Source organism: Urocitellus parryii, chromosome 3 (assembly GCF_045843805.1).
Source record: "Urocitellus parryii isolate mUroPar1 chromosome 3, mUroPar1.hap1, whole genome shotgun sequence".
NCBI classification, from domain to species: domain Eukaryota; kingdom Metazoa; phylum Chordata; class Mammalia; order Rodentia; family Sciuridae; genus Urocitellus; species Urocitellus parryii.
The window spans coordinates 12,434,055-12,452,195 of record NC_135533.1 but is presented as its reverse complement, the minus strand read 5'-3'; the positions used below and the strand labels follow the sequence as shown (position 1 = coordinate 12,452,195).

General features: G+C 40.4%; 1 protein-coding gene across 1 annotated transcript in view; it reads left to right on the top strand.

Moving 5' to 3' along the window:
• The window catches only part of Mgam (maltase-glucoamylase), a 176,314-nt gene extending 159,672 nt beyond the window's left edge, over nucleotides 1-16,642 (top strand). The window contains exons 103-116 of the mRNA XM_077795894.1: nucleotides 3,235-3,369; nucleotides 3,790-3,877; nucleotides 4,231-4,369; nucleotides 5,151-5,284; nucleotides 5,406-5,440; nucleotides 5,532-5,648; nucleotides 6,029-6,177; nucleotides 6,753-6,837; nucleotides 7,780-7,836; nucleotides 10,916-11,040; nucleotides 12,514-12,602; nucleotides 13,724-13,773; nucleotides 14,316-14,486; nucleotides 15,783-16,642. Coding sequence (XP_077652020.1) covers nucleotides 3,235-3,369; nucleotides 3,790-3,877; nucleotides 4,231-4,369; nucleotides 5,151-5,284; nucleotides 5,406-5,440; nucleotides 5,532-5,648; nucleotides 6,029-6,177; nucleotides 6,753-6,837; nucleotides 7,780-7,836; nucleotides 10,916-11,040; nucleotides 12,514-12,602; nucleotides 13,724-13,773; nucleotides 14,316-14,486; nucleotides 15,783-15,860 — 1,452 coding nt within the window. The 3' untranslated portion in view covers nucleotides 15,861-16,642. The remainder of the gene's footprint in view (nucleotides 1-3,234; nucleotides 3,370-3,789; nucleotides 3,878-4,230; nucleotides 4,370-5,150; nucleotides 5,285-5,405; nucleotides 5,441-5,531; nucleotides 5,649-6,028; nucleotides 6,178-6,752; nucleotides 6,838-7,779; nucleotides 7,837-10,915; nucleotides 11,041-12,513; nucleotides 12,603-13,723; nucleotides 13,774-14,315; nucleotides 14,487-15,782) is intronic.
• The last annotated feature ends 1,499 nt before the right edge of the window (nucleotides 16,643-18,141 follow it).

Sequence of the window (18,141 nt, the reverse complement as noted above, 5' to 3'; positions counted from 1 at the left end):
AAATAGTATTGTGGGAACAAAGTACAGTAGCTATAAATTTAGGTGTTAGCTACTTCAGGATTCTCAGGGGTAAAGACACCATTTAAGGGATATTTCCAATACTGTAGGATCCTAGTCAGTGGATGGAGGGATAGGAGAAGGAGTTCAGTCATAAAGATGTAACTGGCCTAGTTAGTCCCGCATGTTCATGCTTTATCCAGACTAGTTAATTTTTGTGAGGAGTGGTCTTTCTTAGTTCTGAAGACTGTTATTAGAACTAGCACAGTCTGGGGATGAAGGGCTCAGTTCTGGGACACTGGAAGGAGAACAGTACTATAAGCCAGTGTTATAGTTTGCTGGCATTGGTCTGTGATCTTCTGACTCCTAGGTGGTAGCAGTAGTTTCTCTCTCTCTCTCTCTCTCTCTCTCTCTCTCTCTCTCTCTCTCTCTCTCTCCCCTTCCTATGTATTCACCCATGTATCATGGAGTGCTCTAGATCCAAAGGAAATACCCATATTTTTTCCTAGATTACCTGAGCATTCGATTCTGCATCATTAATTTTTGGTAGTAGATGGAGTGAAAGAAATAGTAGCTCACTGTGGCAGATTGGTAAAAATGATTCACAATCAATTCAAGGGTTTTTTAAAATTTTTGCTTTTGTTTACTACTGAATCAGTCTTCCTCCTACCCTGCTCCCCCCACCCACCCACCCAATCTCTCTCTAGGCTTATCCATTATCAAACTAATAAGTCTGACCCCTACTCCCATTCTTCCTTGATTATCTCTGCTTCTTTGGTGTTCTCCCCGCCCCCCCCTCTCTCTCCCCCCTTCCTATGTATTCACCCGTGTATCTGTTTATCATCTATTTTTTTGCCTATGTGTCTAGGTATCTATCTAATAAGTAAATAAGGGAGAGAACCTAGGTAATTGTTCTATCATTTCTAAGGGAGGATCATTTGAGGTTTAGTGGTCTAGGTGGCCCATGAGGACATAGGAACCTGCCATGCCATAGCCAATCTGACACACAGGTTCGCTGTCTTTAGTAGAAGGTCATTTTCATGAATGAAGGGGTTAGCTATTACCTTATGAGATTATAAGGTAATACAGTTCATCGGTCATTTGGGGCTACCATTTTGAGGGGATTCAGAAGTCTGTGTGGATGTATTGGTTATCTCAGTGATGTGGGAACATCATTTGATATTTGGTGGGTAGTAAGTAGGAATCCCCATAGCTCTCATACGAAGGGATTCTTCACAAAGAATTCTTTTGCCTCAATGTTAAATTGTTCCTTTGATGAGAAACACTTCATTAGGATACCAAACAATACATTAGGTAGCTCATAAGAGATTATCAGATATAGAATAATTATGACCATTTATATTATTAATATCTACATGTTGAAGCTAGTTAAGCTGAGACTACTGATGTCCAGGTCTAAAGGGTAGTATAAAATAAACAAACAAGGAAGCAAATAAGTAAATGAACATCCATGAAGCATTGGAAAAGCAGATTTCTGGGTCTGAATCTCACTGTTTGATTCAGTAAGTTTGTGGTGGCATCTAGGAATTGAATTACAGTATCATGCAATGGATTGTAATAAGTAATTCTGAGAGCTTTTGTGCAGATGTGCACATCACAGTTTGAGAACAGAAGCAATATGGCAAGAGTTGAATTTGGATAGCACTTTGGCGAAGGGGAGGGAATTTTTACTACATGGGTAAGGATCATTACAGCAGCATTTAGGAAAGTTAGAAAACCATGGTTGGGCTGATTTACCACTTGATACAGTCTCTTGTACCATGCAAAAGTAGTAATTGAGGTCCATATCTTTATATAAAAGACAAATGAGGAACACCAAAAAGAAAACAACATGGATCATCATGCACAAACCTGGTTCACAGAGGACAGAAAGGGCAAAGGGCTACTTTGGATTCCTTTGTTAGGAAATGGAAATAGAAAAGCATGGCAATAGACATGGAACCTTTCACCAGAAAGATATTTCCCACAGGAGATACAATTCTGTCTCTCACACAGTTGATCATGATTCTTTTTTTTAGTCCCTACCTTCCACCTATGCCATGATTCTGACATGTCCATAGCTGGAACTCTGTTCCTGGTGAAAGGTTCTGTGTCTAATTCTATGCTTTTCTATTACCATTTCCTAACAGAAGAATCCATAGTTCTCAGTGATGTGGCCCCTTGCCCTTTCCATCTTCTGTGAATCAGATCTGGGCATGGTGATATCCATTGCTGTTTTCTTTTTGATGTTCCTCCTTTGCCTTTTATCTAGACATATGGATCCCAGTCGCCACTTTTGCATTGTACAAGAGACTAGAGTTCGACTATATCAGTCCTCTTTAGGGATTCTTCCTATTCTCCAGCATTATTTAGCTCATTACATCATATGATGCAGAGTTTACCATAGAGGCACAATTGTTATAAGATGTTCCAAGGATAAGAGTGTTTTCTAACAAACAACATAGAATATATAGACATTCATGCATATTTGCTGCTACTGAGTGATATTCTTCCCAAATTAAATATTGAACATTTATTATCATTCCCTTATTCTTATGACAGTTTCTAAGTAGGGATCATAAAGACCAATCAAAAGTGTGTAAGACAAAGTCTTTGATCTAAAAACCTTACAATCTATTTAAGAACTGATATGTGAATCCACTTTCCATGCTAAGTTGAATACATTGTTTTTCAAGCTTGATGAAAGAAGCAGAAAAGGAGACATTTATTGAGGTCCCTCCTTAAATTCTTCCATATTATATTACACAAAACTACAATGCTCACATGATTCTGAAGCCACAGAACACTAATGAATGCCAGTCTAAAGTCATGAAATGTTATCTCTCCCCTCTCCCATGTTGCCAGTGGATATGACACATTGCCAGTTGTTCCGTGGCCCCTGCAGGATCTTTGGGAGAACTTAGCAAAAGGCAGGATAGAAAGTGCAGGTTGGGAATCTGAAGCCAGGGATAGGGAGTCAGGGTGTGAATTGACAGCCTTCATGATGGCATGAAAGGGAAACAGATTATGGACATTTTCAAATGTGTAAAATTCATCCATAATTCTCCTCATTGCCCTCAATGTATTTTCAATAATCAAGAACATAAGGTAGGCTCTATTGAGATTTTCACTCTGCCCTAATGTAGTACAAGTCTTTTCATTAATTAGGTTCTTCAAAAGTGCCTGTTGCTGTCTGACATATTCGTTTGGGACACTGAATTATATATGTTTTTATAGGAATACCGAGCTTATGTGGCCTTCCCAGACTTTTTCCGTACTTCAACTGCCTTATGGTGGAAGAGAGAAATTGCAGAACTGTACAACAATCCAGAGAATCCAGAGAGGAGCTTGAAGTTTGATGGCATGTGGATTGTAAGTGTGTGTGTTTAACTTGGTGTGATTTACCATATGAAAGTCAGACTTTTAGTCAAGGTGATAGCAAACTTCTGAGAAAGACTTTGGATATGTTATGTTGCATTTCCTGAACTGATATTCCTTGTAGCTTGTAACTCACTCTGTCAGACCTCTAGGGAGATTGCCAAGAATGCCTCAGAAACTTGTTTACCCCGAGGGAGTACTGTTTTGACCTTCTAGACAGTCATCCTTTAGGGATTAATTATTTTTTTAGTCAATTCTTATCTGGATTTGATGAGCCTGACTGCGCAAGCACACACACCAGTACCCACAAGCAGGTGTACTGGTGTGAATGATGTATTCACCACTCCCTTGACTCTCAATTGACAACAAGTCTCTCAGTTAAGAGTAAGCAGTGTCTGTGTCTGACATTTCTAGGATATGAATGAACCAGCGAGCTTTGTGAATGGGGCTGTTCCTTCAGGCTGCAGTGATGCCAGTCTGAACCGTCCTCCCTACATGCCACGTAAGGACCCTTGGGCTTCCCATGGCTTGATGGAAGATGGAAGAGAATCATTATTTGAGCTCAGCAGCCAGAGGTTTTCCTGACCAGCAGAACCCTCTGAGTTTTCTGGTTTATTGGGGGCCAGAAATGCAAGCATTTTAAGTCTTTTCCCAAACTTTTTGGTGCAAGTTTCTGGATCTCTTGGGCAAATTTCCTGAATTTGTCTAGAAAGCCCTTTTCTTATTTACAATCCCATGGTTGGGGCCATTGTGAAGTCAAGTCCATCTTAAGATGTGAAGTTAAATGCCTTGAGGAGAGGTCAGGGACTAAAAGGCTCAGGGCTGGTTTTCACCTTCCCAAATCTTTTCCCTCAGATCTGGAGGCCAGGGACCGGGGCCTAAGCAGCAAGACCCTGTGCATGGAGAGTGAGCAGATCCTTCCAGATGGCTCCCGCGTGCGGCACTATGATGTGCACAGCCTGTATGGGTGGTCCCAGACCAGACCCACATATGAGTGAGTCACTGTTTTCCTTCTCCAGTGGGCTCAGCCTGTGGGGATACATAGTGCGGGAAATTTTTTATTTTTCATAGCAATCCATCGCAAGATTGAAGAACATTTAGTTGTAACTCTGTCACATTTTTTTTTTTGCAGCAAATAGTCCTTAACCATGGGGCCAGACCCTGTGAGTAGAAGTAGGAGGTCAACTTTCAATAGGATATAGTCGCATAAGTGAGAAACTAGTAGTTCTGTTTGGGGAGACTCACGTGATGGCACCAGTTAGTATTACACAGTGCAGTTGCTTCTTTAAACGCATTAGTTACATGAGGTAAAGAGAACATAAGGACTGTACATATCTCACCTTTTCTTCAACAGTGAAACTTCTATATCAGCATATTTTTTCCATTTTTAATGTATAGTAAAGAGATCTTCTGTGGAATTAAACTCAATGAATATTAGAAATTTTCCTAAGAAAAATCCCATGAAGTGATATTCTCTCCTATTCCTCAAATACAGATAACCAAGAGATTATAAGTAAGTGGCAGGATTCAGTGATTTCTTACTCTCTGGGTAACCAGTGGGTCTGAAACCTGGTGAAATCCCTGGTAAGACACCATGAAGGTGTGTTGTCTCCATGGGTCAGTAGGACCCTCTCCATTGCTTACTTTCCCATATTCCCGCCATTCACGTAACCAACATTTTGTTACCATGTCCTGTGTTGTTTTCATGGAAAGGGAAACCCTGTTCCATTCTTCTTGCTGTGCCTCAATTCACCTGTACATTCCCCTCCTACCAGAGCTATGCAGGAGGTGACTGGACAGCGAGGGATCGTCATCACCCGCTCCACATTCCCCTCCTCTGGCCGCTGGGGAGGACACTGGCTGGGAGACAACACTGCCGCATGGGACCAGCTGAAGAAATCTATCATTGGTGTGTGGCTTGTTCCCAGGGGCCTCTGCTGCAGGGAAGGGAGCTGGTGTCCTTGGGAAAGGAGGGAGGAGAGGGCAGGGCACACACATGCCTCTCCTGACAGCCGTGGTTCTCATTGCAGGCATGATGGAGTTCAGCCTCTTTGGCATCTCCTATGTAAGTGACCTTTGCTCCTCCTCATCCCTAAGAGGACACTGACACCCCTGAGCAATCACCCACAGGCTGGTTTCATTTCCTCTGGTTTCAGACGGGAGCAGATATCTGTGGGTTCTTCCAAGATGCTGAGTATGAGATGTGTGCTCGCTGGATGCAGCTGGGAGCCTTTTACCCCTTCTCCAGGAACCACAACACCATTGGCACCAGGGTAGGACCTTCCTCCTTCCTCACGTGCTTTGCCTCACATGCTGTGCAGCCTTCACCTTGGAGTCCCAGTCCAGGCCATCTTTGTTCCTGGGAGATTTTCAAAGCCATCAAAGCTCCTCACAATTGCCAAAATACTCAGGATTATCAGAGGATTCTTTAGGTGTAGCACGGATTGCTCCAAGTATATCCCTGAAGTGTTTCTTTGGCAAAGTCCATGAGGTCTCCTGGAAGATCCTCACTGACTATTATCAGACTATTAAGTGTATTTAATCACCTTTATCTTAGCTGTGTGTGATGTACTTGGGTCAAGCTTTCCTTTACCTCCTTTGTCCCCTAGGGTCCCTGGGTTGGGCTCTCAACACCTTTGCTTTTATTCCTTAGAGACAAGACCCTGTGTCCTGGGATGCTGCCTTTGTGAATATTTCCAGGAGTGTGATGGAGACCCGATACACCCTGTTGCCATATCTGTACACCTTGATGTTCAAGGCCCACACGGAGGGCAGCACTGTGGTGCGGCCTCTTCTGCACGAGTAAGTGTCCAGCTGGGGTCCCAAGGAGTGATGCATAGTTTATTTGATTTTGTAGGGTGGCAATTGATGCTAATAATTCTTCTCAATGAAGATAAGATTTATTTTTTCATAAGCTCTCCATGCAGAGTCCACGCTTTGTAGTCTGTTTTATTTGCAATATGTCTTATTGAGAAAGGCTATTTATTGAGTGAAAAATATTTGAAATGATGCAACACAGCTTGATTTCTTTCTAATTTGTATATACACAGACCTCTGTATGTGGTGTAGCTATTGAAATAATTAAGGCCAAATGAGTTGACATCATAAAAAAAGCTTTGAGTGTCTTCCTTGCATTTTGAATGTGCCATCTGGAAATAGTGAAGAATTTTTCAAGTCACTGAACATATCTGAACATAGTTGTGATGTCAAGGTAACTTGTCATGTAGAATATTGAAGCCTGTGTATTCCTGATCAATCTAGACAAAGACTAAGGATGACATAAGATGGAGTTGAATGAGAGACCTGCCTCTGAACTTGAGTTGTTCATTGGGGACTTGGGCTGTGACTCTGACTGTGACATCTTCTTACCTTCCCAGGTTTGTGTCAGACCAGGTGACATGGGACATAGATGATCAGTTCCTGCTAGGTCCAGCCTTCCTTGTCAGTCCCGTGCTGCAGGCTGTGAGTATGGAGGCCTCAGATGTGTGGTGGATCCCAGGTGTGAGGGTGTTTGAATAGGGGCAGGAGAAGAAGCCTGGTGCTTGTAGATCCCAGGACATGGCTGCTTGTTCTACCTTTGTGTCTTCCTCTCCTTCTGAGCAGAAGTGCAGCACACAGGTGTCCTGGCCTCAGTTCCCTCTAGTTTCTGCTAGTTCCTAGCAGTTCAGGTACGTCGGAAAATCAAGAATAAATGGTAGCCTTATGATGTGTTGAGATATACTGTCACTTTAATAAATAAAATAAGGGATCCTGGTTCAGGTGGGGTTTCATGTGAATAATTCATCACAGTCCTGTCACCATTGAAAGCAGTCCAGCGAGCCTTCCTTACCTCAGCCAGCCCTGCCCTTGTTCTTCTTGTGAGGTCCTGCAGGCAGCAAAGGTCATTTCTTCCCCTTGTGCATTGGTGCTTAGGATTCTGATTAAAACACCAAGTAACAATTACAACTTCTTCATAATTTAACCTGCTTCTGGAATGTGCTGATTCCCATCCATCCTTAGGTGTTTTCTCTTTAGCATTTGTTTCTGTGAATCTGTGAGCAAATCATAATATATTTGTGACTTCCTGCATCTCCAAGCCTTATGTGGACACCTCTTGTTTGGAAGTTTTGAACTTTTCTGAGTTTGCAAAGGGTGAATGAAGGAAGACTTTTCCAGTAGTGCTGGTCTTCAGGGCCCTGAGACAGATGGGTATCGGCCACCACAATTGATATCCCTTTCCTGCCCATATTACTGCTAGGTTGCAGAATACAGTGCCTCATGTTCACAACTTGTTTCTGTTTAATTTTAGAGAGCTGAGTTTGTTCAATATAATCACTATTGCTCTAACTATTTTTCTATGCAAATTGGTTACTGTGTCTTAGCAACTGTACCCACTGCTCACAGCTTGTTTGTATTTAATTTTAGAATGCTAGAAGTGTCACTGCATATTTCCCTGGAGCCCGCTGGTATGATTACTACTCAGTAAGTTTTTCTAAACATTTGTACATCCTTTGAAAATTGCAGAGTACAATGGTTTTAGACCTCACAGACCTCTGGCCAAGTGCTGGCAGTGTAAGCCATTTGCTGTGTGGTTTTTACCTTTGTATCCTGTTTTCTCACTTGCAAATGGAATAAGACTTCTCTCTACAGAATCCTTGTGGAGTATCATGTACAGTATCTTATTCAGGGCTTTGCTTGTTGTTAGTGTTCTGTACTTGGGAGTTTCTGGGTTTCCTTATACCATCACTATTCACTGAGGTGAGACCCTAGTACCCTCTTTTTTTATACCTATATAATATTACATATATTTTTTTCCACATTTTTTATTGGTACATTATAGTTGTATGTGTTGTTGGGATTTATTGTTATGTATTTGTGCATGCACATAATATACAATATAAAATTATAATTTGACCAGTATTACTCCCCAGCACATCTTCCCTCCCTCCCCACCTCCTACTCCCTGGTTCCTTTCTTCTATTGATCTCCCTTTGATTTTCATAAGATCTCCCCACCATTTTTCCCTTTATCCTCTTTATCTCCCACATATGAGAGAAAACATATGACCTTTAACCTTTTGAGTTTGACTTATTTTACTTATAATAATTGTCTCTAGTTATACCCATTTTCCTACAAATGCCATAATTTCATTTTTCCTTATGGTTGAATAAAACTCTAATATGTGTATATACAACATTTTCTTCATCCATTCATCTGTTGATGGGATATTGTGCTATAACTATAGTTTTTAATTTTATCTGCTCCTGCTATAAATTCCACTCCTTTTCCTCTTGTTCTTTTTTATTTTGTGTTAGCCTCTATAATACAGATACTCACAGAGAAGTTGCTCCTAGCCACATAAGCAGTGCATGCCTTTAATCACAGCTACTCATGAGGCGGAGCCAGGAGGATCACAAGTTTGTGGCTATCTTGGGAAACTTAGTGAGGCACTGTCTCAAAATAAAATAAAAAGGGCTAGAGACTTAGCTCAGTGGTAGCATGCCCCTGGGTTCAATCCCCAGTACAACAAGAAACAAACAACAACAAATAGCAGTTGCTTCACACTAATTACCTAATTAAGCAAACTATGAGCTAGTGTGTAAAGTGCATATAGACCTGAATCCCCACACTTAGAAGTTTAAGTTGTGCACATCGACTTACAAATGAGTAGCCCATAAACAGTTCTTTGATGTATAGGTTCTGGGATACTGTGAGTTCCAGAGGCTAGCCAGGAGTGCAGGGTGTTGGAATCAGCTTTAGGGTAGTCTCCTGAGGGAAATAGATGAGTCAGAGTCTGACCCTTGAGGAAGAATCAAAGTGGTAGGGGGTCCTTGTCCTGAAACCATGTCTCCTCTGACTTCCTGAGTAGAACAAGGTGGAGGATTAGAAATATAGGAGAAAGGCAGAGAGCAGAGCATGTGCCTGTCCCTCTCATTGGAGGGGATGCAGTGGGATTGGATGGAAATGTAGGGGGAGAATGGAGGTGTTTCTCCTCTTCTATGTGCTGTGGAGCACTGACTCCCCTGTCTTTTCTTCTTTGTTGCCAGACTGGGTCTTTCCTTAGGGTGCTGATATTTTAGGACGCTACTGTGGGCTTTCCTGCCAGGGCTTTCTAGGGAGAGAGCAGCCAACTTCTTTCAATTTGCCTAGCCTTGGCCCTGACCCGGTGGAGTTCACCATGTAATGAGGAGCTGATATTTGCTTGTCATAAATGCTAATATGCATATAAATAATTATATGTACCATATGCAAGAAAATGAAGTATGAGGATTAATAAATAAAAATTTTAGGAGGGTGTGTAGCTCATAGTGAAGTACTTACCTAGCATGATCAGGACCCTGTGTTGACTCTCCAGTACCACGAGGTAGGGGAAAGAATTTTTCTGGAATGGTTGATTTTACACAAGGCTTTTAAATAGAAAATTTAGTTGAGGAATGAAATATAAAAATTGATGTGGAAAGCCAAAAGCTAATTGAAGCAGACATTAAGAGAAAAAGGGCTTTTGTGTTTAATTAAAATGAAAATTACATGGCTGGGATCAATGAAGAAATGTCTACTTAATTAATCTTCACTAGTTATGGGTACCTATTCTTTGTTAGTATGGAGATTGGCAAGCAGAGGCCCTAGTGAAATCAGGTGTTCCCCTATTTTAGCAGATAAAGTTTTATTGGAATACAGCCATGTACAAGATTAATTGTCAGTATTCACTGCTTCTTACCTCTAAAATCACAGTTCTCAAATTGAGGGTTGCTTATCAGGAGATATTTGTCAATGTGCAGAGTCACCTTGGGGAGTCACAGTGGGGTGGGAGAATGGTGTCTGTTGGATAGACACTGAAGATGCTGCTAAACATCAAAACAGCAGAGGGCACCATTAAACATGGATCTGGCCCTCATTGGCAGTAGTGCCAACACTGGGAAGCCCTATTCTAGGTGAGAAAATGTGGAAGGTCCCTTAGGATTTTCAGTGAATGGCTCAGACAAGAGAGCCGCTCTCACACATGAAGCAAGTTAAAGACGTCAATCATGAAGGTAGAGATATTGAATAGAAAAAGAGGAAACACAGAGTATGCCAGCTCACTTTGATGTTTTCAGTGAAGTATGAGGCCAAAATGTTGGTGAAGTAGGTGGAAGTGGAGAGTGGGGGGAAGATGAAGACTCGAGAGACCCTTGGTGAAAGAGAATTTTCAGACCTGCATTGTGGAGAGTATGTGAGGAACTAGCAAGAAGTGAAGGAATGGCTGGCTGTGAAGCCTCCTCTATCTGTGCTCTGTGACATACCAACAAGTTGTAGGGTGAGTGTGGGCTCTGATCCACTCTAGGACCTCAGGTGGGATGTGGTGTAGCTACCCAAAAAGACAAGAGACCCTCACAGGACATTATAGAGGCCAAGCAGGACTTCACACAGCAGCTGGGGGAAGGAAGAAGGTTACCATCAGGTGGTGCTGAGTGGTGATGAGCAGGTAGCACAATCAGTGAGGTAGAGGAGGTGTCTTCCAGATGCACTGTGCAGGGAGGCAAGGTCTTCTCCCTCATCTTCTCCTCTTTTCTTCATCCAACAGGGTGTGGATATTAATGCAAGGGGAATGTGGAAGGACTTGGCAGCCCCTCTTGACCACATTAACCTTCATGTCCGTGGGGGCTACATCCTGCCCTGGCAGGAGCCTGCACTGAACACACACTTGAGGTGAGTATGGGGCTAGCGTTCCACTTTGCCTACCTGTTTGCTCACTGATTTGTTTCCTTTCTTTTCTTTTTTTCTTTTTTTTTTTTTTCTGGTACCGGGAATTGATCTCAAGAGTGAGTGCTATTATTGATCTGCATCCCCAGAACTTTTAAATTTTACTTTGAGCCAGGGTCTTGTTAAATCTGTGATCCTCCTGCTTCAGCCTCCTGAGATGCTGGGATCCTGAGAGTTTGCCACTGCCCCTAGCTTGCTCACTAATTTCTAATGAATGCCAGCAATCCCTGAAACATCACTAGTAAGGCCAAGAGTGGTTTTACTAAGCACCTGTCTTTTTGTTTGCTTGTTTGTGTTTCATCTTTTTTCAAATGTTGAACTCTGAATAATTAATTAACAGCTCTTTTGTATTTACTTGATGAGATGATAGGTCTCAGAAGTGATATTTCAAATAGAAGTAGCAATAGGGCAATCATAATTCCTGAGAATTTTAGGAGATTATCTGGATCTTATATGATCTAAGAAATACGTTGCTAAACTGAGCACGGTGGTGCTCACCTGTAATCTTAGTGACTCACAAGGCTGAGGCAGGACGATCGGAAGTTCAAAGCTGGCCTCAGCAACTTAGTGAGGCCCTAAGCATCTCGGGAGGACCCTGTCTCTAATAAAACATAAAAAAGGGTTGGGTATATGGCTCAGTGGTTAAGTGACCCTGGGTTCAATCCCCAGTTCCAAAAACAAACTTGTTGAAGCCACATGACAACTCATCCCCAAGTCTGAGATTTCCTCATATAAAACAGGTATAAATTATTGACCTAGATGTCTATAATAATTAGCAATAACTAACATCAAGTGAACATTACTCTGTGTCTAGAACTATAGTAATATGGGGAGCTCTGCTTGGAGATTTAAGAAAGTTTTTCCTTACAAAAATGAAAAGTGAGTTAGGGAATCTTATTCTGATTTTACAGATGGCAATGCAGAGCTTTAGGAGGCTAAGTGTCAGAGTCACACAGCTAGTAAGTAGATGGACAGGGACTAAAATCCACATCTGTCTGATATCACTCCTAAAGATCTTAGATCTTTACTCATTTGATTCCACAGATACGGATAAAAAATGATGAGCTGAGGATATTTGTAAAAAGAACCCACTTCATGGGTTATAGGAAATACACCATGAAAGATGGATTCCAGCTTTCGTATTTTCCTGAGAAACAGGAAGGGGGAACCCAGTTGGTTTTCTTTTCATTTCTTAAAGAGCCTTGAAGGAAAATCTCCCTTGATTCATTCACAAATAATTCACTCATGACATGAGATTATCCAGCTTTATGGAGACTGAACAAGAGCTGAGTTACAAGTCTCTTGAATCTTAGAATCCATTCTTAATTTTGCTTCTTTGATTTTATGAGAACACTTTTGGCTTGTGGCTGTGACTGGGGCTTTGTTTTTAGCTAATGCCTCTCTCTCACCACACTGCAGCCGCCAGAAATTCATGGGCTTCAAGGTTGCTTTGGATGATGAGGGATCTGCTGAGGGCTGGCTCTTTTGGGATGATGGGCAAAGCATCGGTGAGTACGGGTCACCTGGGATTCAGGTCAGTGCAATTGCCTGGGCTTCTAGACATCATATGTCCCTGATTTTTTTCCCTTTTTTATGTTAAAATATTTTTGCATTTAAAAATATAGTTGTTTGCTACTTCAAGTGTGTAATCCATTTTGTACATGATCTTTGTGCCTCATGCAAATGATGCTTAATGCTAGATCTCTCACCATTATTCATCAGTCCGTTGTGATAAGGGACATATTTCTTAGCTTTATGGCTTATTGTCCCAGCAAGACAATGCCTCTCTCAGTTGTGCTATTTTGGAGGAAACTTTTCCATTAAGAGTTTACAGAAATGTGTAGCTTCTTAGAAGGATGACTCACATATTCAGTAGAACTTTCTGCAGTGGTGGAGTTGCTCTACATCTTCTTAGTTTAATGCAGTACTAGTCATATGTGGCACAAGGTGACAAGTGCATCTGATTTTTTATTTAATTTTGTTTTAATTAATTTAAATTTACATTGTTATATTTTTCTGGTGAGGATAGCCAGTGAATACTGACAGCATGGTGATAAACGAGAAAGAGGCTAGAATAAGGGAGAAAATGACAAGGATGGGGACTAGAATGAGAGCACCTGAGGCAAGGATTCCAACCAGTCCACCTTCACCAGATGTGCCAGAATTTATACTCTCCCTGGGATGGTGGCATAAATTAAAGGTAAAGGATAAGGAAGGCTTTTATTTGTTCCCTGGAGATTGCATTTAGAAAACTGCCTGATACCTCTCAAGATAAACCCACCAATGCACCAGTCTTGATGCTTGTGTATGTGTGTATCTGCATGCATGTATGCATAAGTATATACTAGCAAAAGAATATGGAAGTCCTGGGATGACTGGGAAGAGGCTGGGAGTGGTAGACCACAAGGAAGAGAAGTGGCATGAAACTGGTGTTTGTGTTAACTGGGTTGACTGCTAGTCTGACTGGTCTCCACAAGGAGGAGTCACATTACAAAATGGAGATGAGCAGAGAAGAAAAGTAAAACAAAAAAATCACAAAATTAATCCCTGCTCCCTCAACCAAGACAGGTAGCCAATTAGAATTCTCTGGCATAAGCCTTGGTCATATTTTCCTGTCGTTTGTTTACAGATACCATTGAAAATGGATTATATTATTTGGCCCACTTTTCTGCCAGCCAGGTGAGTGTGATGGAAAGTGGAGTTCTGCTGGTTTAGTAGGATGTTCAATGCCAGAAGGGCACCTAAAATGTCTTCCCTGCTCATCTTGTTAATTTACGTCCTTCCTTCCTCCAAACTGCACATGGAGATTCCCCATATTCCCAGGAAGTTTGCTGTGATGGAAACTATTCACATCTCATCAGTAACCTATTTAGGTTTACCATTTCACAGATAGACTGTTTCTATATAGTGTAGCCTTGTTCCAGTGTTGCTTTAAAACGGTCTGCACATTTTGTGACTTCTCCATGCATAGAATATAAGTTCTTGATGCTTGAGACTGTCTCCTATAGCTCAAGGAAATTCTAAAGACCCTGCAGGCATTTGTGCAAAGTAGATGTAGTTGGCAACAGGGGATAGAATGCTGAAATCATGATCTCTGCTAGGACACAAGATGATGACCTAGAGTTTGCTTATTCAAGGTTTATATTTGTGCCTAAAAAGAGGTTGGGGGGGAAAAACTAATTTTCTTTTTTTTCCCTTTTGTTTTATTTCCAATTTGACAGAATACAATGCAGAGTCATATAATTTTTAACAATTATGTTGTTGCTACAAAACCATTGAAATTGGGCTACATTGAAATCTGGGGTGTGGGCAGTGTCTCTGTTTCCAGTGTGAGCATCACTTTGAGGAACGGGAATGAAATACCTCCCTTCACCTACAATTCTACAACACAGGTTGGTGGCCCGTGAAAAGTCCAGTGATATTTCCCAACCTTAATAGGCCTCATGCAAAGCTGGTTCCTTTCCAAATGCTATTCTCTCCTGATCTTTCAGGAATCTCCATTTTCAGCATGTCTGCTTGGACAGAATGGAGATAAAGGGACAATTCATGGTTTATCATTCTCTGGAATGCAGGGTCTGGATCCTTCCTTTCCATGTTTGTCTTGTCTGTAAAACTTTGTCCTTACTCCTTCATCTCTGTATCAGAGACCAGTCTCCCAAACAACTTGAACCACCATATTTCATCAAATATAAGGAAACAATACCAGCTAAAAGTTGTTCCACTATTTCAAAAAGAAATAAATTCCGCACAAAAAGGAAAATAAAACTATGAAATAAGTTTTTCATATCAATTACTTTAAAAAAAATTTTAAACCTGTAGGAAGCTCTTTGAAGTTTCCATAGACAATAGAGTTTTATCTAAACATTTTAATGTTGTAAGCAATTAATCCAAAAGAAAATGTTGGCTGTAGATACGTTAATAATTCTACCACAAAGTAATTTGAAAAGGTAGACCCTGAATGTGAAGAAGTATTAAATACCTTAAACAACTTAAAACACATGTTTATTTTATTTTTTTTAATTTGAATTCAGATCTCTTATTATTGTATAATTAAATATTCTATTATATTGTTTTTATATCATATAGAAAGGAAAAATATATTTTCTCTGATTTCTAGGTCTGAAACAAAAGTTTTTATTAGATTTTATATTTTTTGTTTCCTCATACTGTCATTTTCTTGTCAAACCAACTTCTCCAACTTTACTAAGAGGTCATAAAGGACTTTGCCTAATTCTGTTGTGAGCCAACTCATGGACTGACATGCAGGATAAGACCTACACACAGTAAGGTCCTCTGGAAGGTATTTGCCTAGAAAAAAGCAGGAGTATTAGACTCTTACTAGGCAATCATCAGAGTGGAGGGAATAGGAGAAGAAAAAATAAAAGGAGGACTTCAAGGCAAAAGCTACATCTCAGAACAGTGGAAAAGCGGGCATTCTCTCCAACTTGTCTATGTAGTCATTTCTCATCAGTGGTTCTGTATCACATTATCCCTATCACTGAACCATCTTTGCACTCTAGGAAATTAGAAAAAACCTCTCTCACCTGAAAATGTTAGGACAATTGGCAGCTAGGCCATGAATTATGAAAATATTAGGGGTTTATGGGAACCATTGTCCTGCACCTGATATGTTTGTGTGTAGAAAATTTCAAACAAATGCCCAATACTTTTTCTTTGTTTCCCAATAGGTGTTAAAAATTGATGTGACCAGCAAAAGCATCAGCCTACATGATTTCCTTTCATTGACATGGAAGAGCTCTCCATAAATTTTTAGAGCAAGATCCTAACTTTGAGCAACTCTGAAGATACTTATACTTCATGACCATAAAATTATTGTGCATTGTTATTGATTCTTGCCCAGTATGGATAAGATATTTTATTGATTTGATCATGTTTTGTCTGTGAATCCTAAACATTAAATTTTAGCTCTGTAGGATAGACAGTAGAGAGGTGTGGAAAATCTATGGATTGTCTTAATGTGTGTGGTTAGTATGGTACAGATGATTCATCATATGAGGATGAACTAGTCCCATGCAGTGTGTGTATGTGTGTGTGTCTGTGTATGTAATTATGGAATGGGCCCTACTTTCTTGCTACGGATGTAGAAAAAACTTGTCATGACATTTCCTGGTCATGAAGCTAAGCAGTACCTCAAGAAAGCATTCATAAAGAGCATCTGCTAGTTGCTTATAGGGAGAGGGGAAAAATATGCTAAGAGCATGATATAAGAGAGGAAACCACATCCACTCAGGAAGACCACAAAGACAAAAGCATTTATTTACCTTACACTTTTGACATCTTCTGTTAACAATAGGGAAATAAAATATAGGTGCAAGATAAGCAGGGAAGATTTGAGGCCACAAAAGATGATGACAAAAGTGATCAAAAATTGTCAGGAATAGTGGCCTCATGGGGAAGGGAAAAGAAGAGTCAACTCATTTGAAAGAGAGCAGTGAAGGAGTTTGGGTATGAAAGGTAATTTATTTTCACACTAGTGTGCTTTGAAATGTATAAATCATGTGTGTCCACCTTGCCTAATATGTGTAACCACAATTCACACAAACACATGCAATCTATGTGTCACAGAAAAATAAAAGAAGCGCATTTGCAAAAGATTTTGAATGTTGTGATGTTTTGTCCAGGGGTACTCTCACTTCTGGGTTAAGACTTCTTCCTGTTTACTAAACTCTTGTGAATTGGTCTTTCTGGTTCTCTTTGGTGTCAGAGCTCCTGCATGGAATCCACTGATTAATTACAAAGAGCCTTTCATAAGCCTGAGGTTTGTGAAGGTGTACTTGGATTGTTTGAATTGTCATAGCAGATGCTATATTTGATTAAATATCAACTGACAAAAAATGGGAGTTGAAACATCAGATGGTTAAAATTTAGGATAAAGAATTTACATAATGTTATTCAACAGGAGTATTTACTTGTGACATTATTTGAAAATGACTTGAAACAAGTATATCTGAAATGAGCATGTCCACTTCCCCATGTGGTTTTCTTCTCGTATGGACCAGGAAACTCTTGGGCTTGCATACTCAGGTTTCAGCACCTGCATATTGTTACGTTGGTTTAATGTTCTAATTATGAAAATAAGGAGCCTTTTCATGAGGGCCTGAGCAAACTAGGAAAGTAGTGAAATATGGAAAAACAATCATGGGAGTCATTTGATTAAAAGGGTAGGAAACTTGTCAACCTCCTCTAATCATCCACTTGGGAAGACCAGAGACAAAAGCATTTATTTACCTTACACTTTTGACATCTTCTATTAATAATAGGGAAATAAAATATAGGTGCAAGTTGGCTCTGGCTACCCAAAAGTGTTCCAGAAGTTTCCTGGCTAACAATCCACAGGGCCAAGGCTCTGAGTGAAGCATGTGGGGTTGAGAACATTTGTAGTGTTAGCGTGAGGAACTCCACTGTGGGCCTGGTAACACCTCTGGAATTCACTTAAAAGGATTAACTTGATAGTAATTCTAGGCACATAGGATGTGGCTGGAGGAGGTAGGTCATTGAGACTGTGTCTGTGGGTTTTATAGTTTTTCCTTTTTGGGTGGAACACTCTCTCTGCTTCCTGGTGGCCATGTCTTGAATAATTTTCTTCCTCTACTACACTCTTCTGACATGATGTTCTCTCTCCCTTTGAGTCCATAGCAATGGAGCTGGCTCTCTATGAACTAGACCTCTGAAACCATGAGCACCAAATAAACTTTTCCTCCTCTAAAATTGTTCTTGTCTGATCTCTTGGTCTGACAAAAAAAAATGACTAAAACAGATGTTTAGATATATGTATGCATAATGGAATGTTAAAGCTAATCACCACATCCATTATGACACCTTTATCATTTTTTCAATAACAACACTTAGAAGCTATTCTCAAACATTTTTAAGTATACAGTATAATATGCTTTTGGTTTCTATGAAGACAGTTCCACAAGAACCTGTATACCTTGTGTTTAGAATTGGAAATTTTCTTCTTAAACCATCTGGAAGTTTAGGAGAGGAGTTGGGTTTGTTAGTTTCTTTGTTTCTCTACCTGGTATC